Source organism: Pteronotus mesoamericanus, unplaced genomic scaffold (assembly GCF_021234165.1).
Source record: "Pteronotus mesoamericanus isolate MK-2021 breed Mesoamerican mustached bat unplaced genomic scaffold, CSHL_Meso_final contig_74, whole genome shotgun sequence".
Classification (NCBI taxonomy): domain Eukaryota; kingdom Metazoa; phylum Chordata; class Mammalia; order Chiroptera; family Mormoopidae; genus Pteronotus; species Pteronotus mesoamericanus.
Window position 1 is genome coordinate 4,120,146 of NW_026555247.1, and position 2,692 is coordinate 4,122,837.

The 2,692-nt window shown below is 39.2% G+C and overlaps 1 protein-coding gene across 1 annotated transcript; it reads right to left on the reverse strand.

Annotated features, from left to right (window-relative positions):
• Positions 1-780: 780 nt before the first annotated feature.
• Positions 781-1,299, reverse strand: CETN1 (centrin 1). The gene has a single exon (XM_054583829.1). It carries the CDS (start codon positions 1,297-1,299, stop codon positions 781-783), a length of 519 nt encoding a protein of 172 aa, XP_054439804.1.
• Positions 1,300-2,692: the final 1,393 nt, after the last annotated feature.

The window sequence follows — 2,692 nt, forward strand, 5'->3', positions numbered from 1 at the left end:
CATTTGTAAATATTTACTCAAAATCATTAGTTAGCTTAATCTGTTAAGCAAATTATACTTCACTTGGGCCAATATTAAATTTCACCATTCTTCTGTGGCCCACATATATATTATGGCCCTGCATAATCCATAGTAGATGATTTTCACACAAATGAAGAATCATTTGTATGTCATGACTTTAGGGATTAGTCTATAAATTGCACAATTAGCACCACCCAAAAGCAAGCCTATGCTTTAGAACAGTAACTTTCCTGAGCTCAGTAAGTGGCTGCACTGCTTTCCTTCAAATCAAGACTCAGCTAAATGAGAAACAATAGCTAGGATGCCTGCTGGCTGATTCCATCTCACCATGCTGGAACAATGACTTGAATTTAAGGAATTACATGTGAAGCAAGATAATTTACGACCACCAGAGAAATGACAGGGGAACCACAGCGCTGCTTGTCCCAAGAAGCCATGCTGGGTTCAGTTTAATGGGTGTCCACCAATTCAAGGCAAATCATGGGTAGACGGAAGCTTTAGGGCCTCTTAAAAAAATTCAGCCTAGGTACTCCAAGCCTGTTCTTGAGAATTAAAAACCAAAACACACGTTAAAAGCATCTTTATAATTCTATACCCGAGCCATAGATTTGGAAATAGAACTATCTAGACAAACTGGGGGGAGGGGAGTAAGAAAAGGGATAGAGCTATCCTCTAACTCAAGGTTTCACAAAGCAGAAGCAGGGAACCCACCAAGTTGCTCAACTTCTCCACACACGCTTGCGGGAGAAACTGCTGACTTTAATAGAGGTCAGTCTTTTTCATGATGCGAAGAAACTCTTCCTCGTTTACTTCACCGTCTCCGTCCCGATCTGCTTCATCGATCATTTCCTGTAGTTCTTCATCAGTAAGGTTTTCCCCCAACTCATTAGCTACACGCTTTAGGTTTTTGAAAGAGATCTTCCCAGTTTCATCATCATCAAAGAGCCTGAAAGCCTTCAGAATTTCTTCTTTGGTATCTTTCTCGGCCATCTTTTGAGTCATCACAGCCAAGAAGTCATTGAAGCTGATTTTCCCTGTGCCTTCCTTGTCCACCTCGGAGATCATCTTCTTCATCTCGTCCTTCCTGGGCTCAAAGCCCAGCGCTCTCATAGCCACCTTCAGCTCCTTCACGTCGATGGTGCCACTTCCATCGGCATCGAAGAGGTCGAATGCTTCACGAACTTCTTGCTTCTGATCTTCAGTGAGTTCAGGCTTAGGACCCACCTTTTTTTTCTGACTGGTAGAGGCCACACTTAGCTTCTTAAAGCTGGAAGCCATTCTCCTGCAGCGGCTGTTACCTTTCTAACGGTGCCAGGGCGGTCCCTGTGCTCGCGCCAGGGTGCGTGGGTGCGGGCCTCCCCTCATTCTCTCCCGAAACGTTTCCTTACCCTTTTCCAGTGAGGCCCAACTCACTGAGCTGTTATGGCTGCAAGATCGTATTTCGTTATAATCCACAGTTCCCTTAGTGGTTACCCAGTTTCTATGAGCTGAGACCTGCTTTGGCAATAACTGCCTCAAGCCACAGTTGTCTTCTATAATGTACTGGCCCTTGTGAGTCTTTCCAGGCCATTTGTCAGAACCTGTAGAGCCAGGTTTATAGGGTTATTTAGAGAGTCTTCCTCTCTCCTTTTTTTATACTAATTAAAAAACAAACAAACAAAAAAACCTCTTAGTCTGAGGTTACTTCGGGTAAATTTAGGATAATCAAGATTGGGTTTGATCCCTTGGCATTCAGCGTAGAAGAGAAGGAGGAGAGCATATTAAAAATCACACCATGTGTTTAAATTGACATAAATGGAAAACAGATAAAGTGGAAAAAATTATGTATAAAATTTGCAGAAGTTTGTCTCCTGACATTACATTCAACAACAATAAAACTTTGCTAGTTTATTTGGCATACACTGAAATATGAAATATAATATCAAAATGTATGATTTACTTTCAGTGTTTCAATTTTATATACTCAGTATAATTGCACTCAAATAGCAGTCATAATTTCATTCACTAGGCTTTTGATTTGGAGAGAACGAGGTTGGAATACTGCATTCTGGTGTTCTGGCATTTAAAAAAAATTCTAGCAGCATATTAATCTCACTGTTTATCATCCAATCATGCTGTGCTGAAATCCACACTCTGACTGCCTAGTTTTGGCAGTGGACATGGGCAGATGATGCAGAGCATGTTGGGACTCAAAATTGCCTTCTAAGAATGGAGAGGCAAGAGAAAAATGGAAGTTTTTTGGGTGAAAAAAAAGAAAGATGTAAGTCCATAAAGAAATTGCCTTTAGAATTGCTTTATATTTCTTTAACTTTTTTTAACAGTTAAAAAAAAAGCTGACTTTCTTTATCATCCCCCCCAAAAATCAGTTTATTACTACTTGATTTGTTACAAGAGAGCATTTTCAAGAGTTTTTCTTGAAAAGCTTTTGTATCTCCAGCATCTAGAACAGTGTTTGATGTATAGTAAGCAAATTAATAAATATTTTTGAATAAATGAAAGACAATGTTAGTCTTAAAATACTTCTGAACTGTAAAAATAAAACACAAATACCTTAGCAATTTTAATTATGCTAGAAGTATTTTACAAATTCTGGTTTTTTTAATTAATGATCAGATTTTTTTTGACATGTTTAATTAGCCAGATCTCATTACCTACCCTAGTCCACATGTGA

Excerpts from the sequence above, each read along its gene's own strand:
- CETN1 (XM_054583829.1), bottom strand. The coding sequence starts at position 1,299 with ATGGCTTCCAGCTTTAAGAAGCTAAGTGTGGCCTCTACCAGTCAGAAA.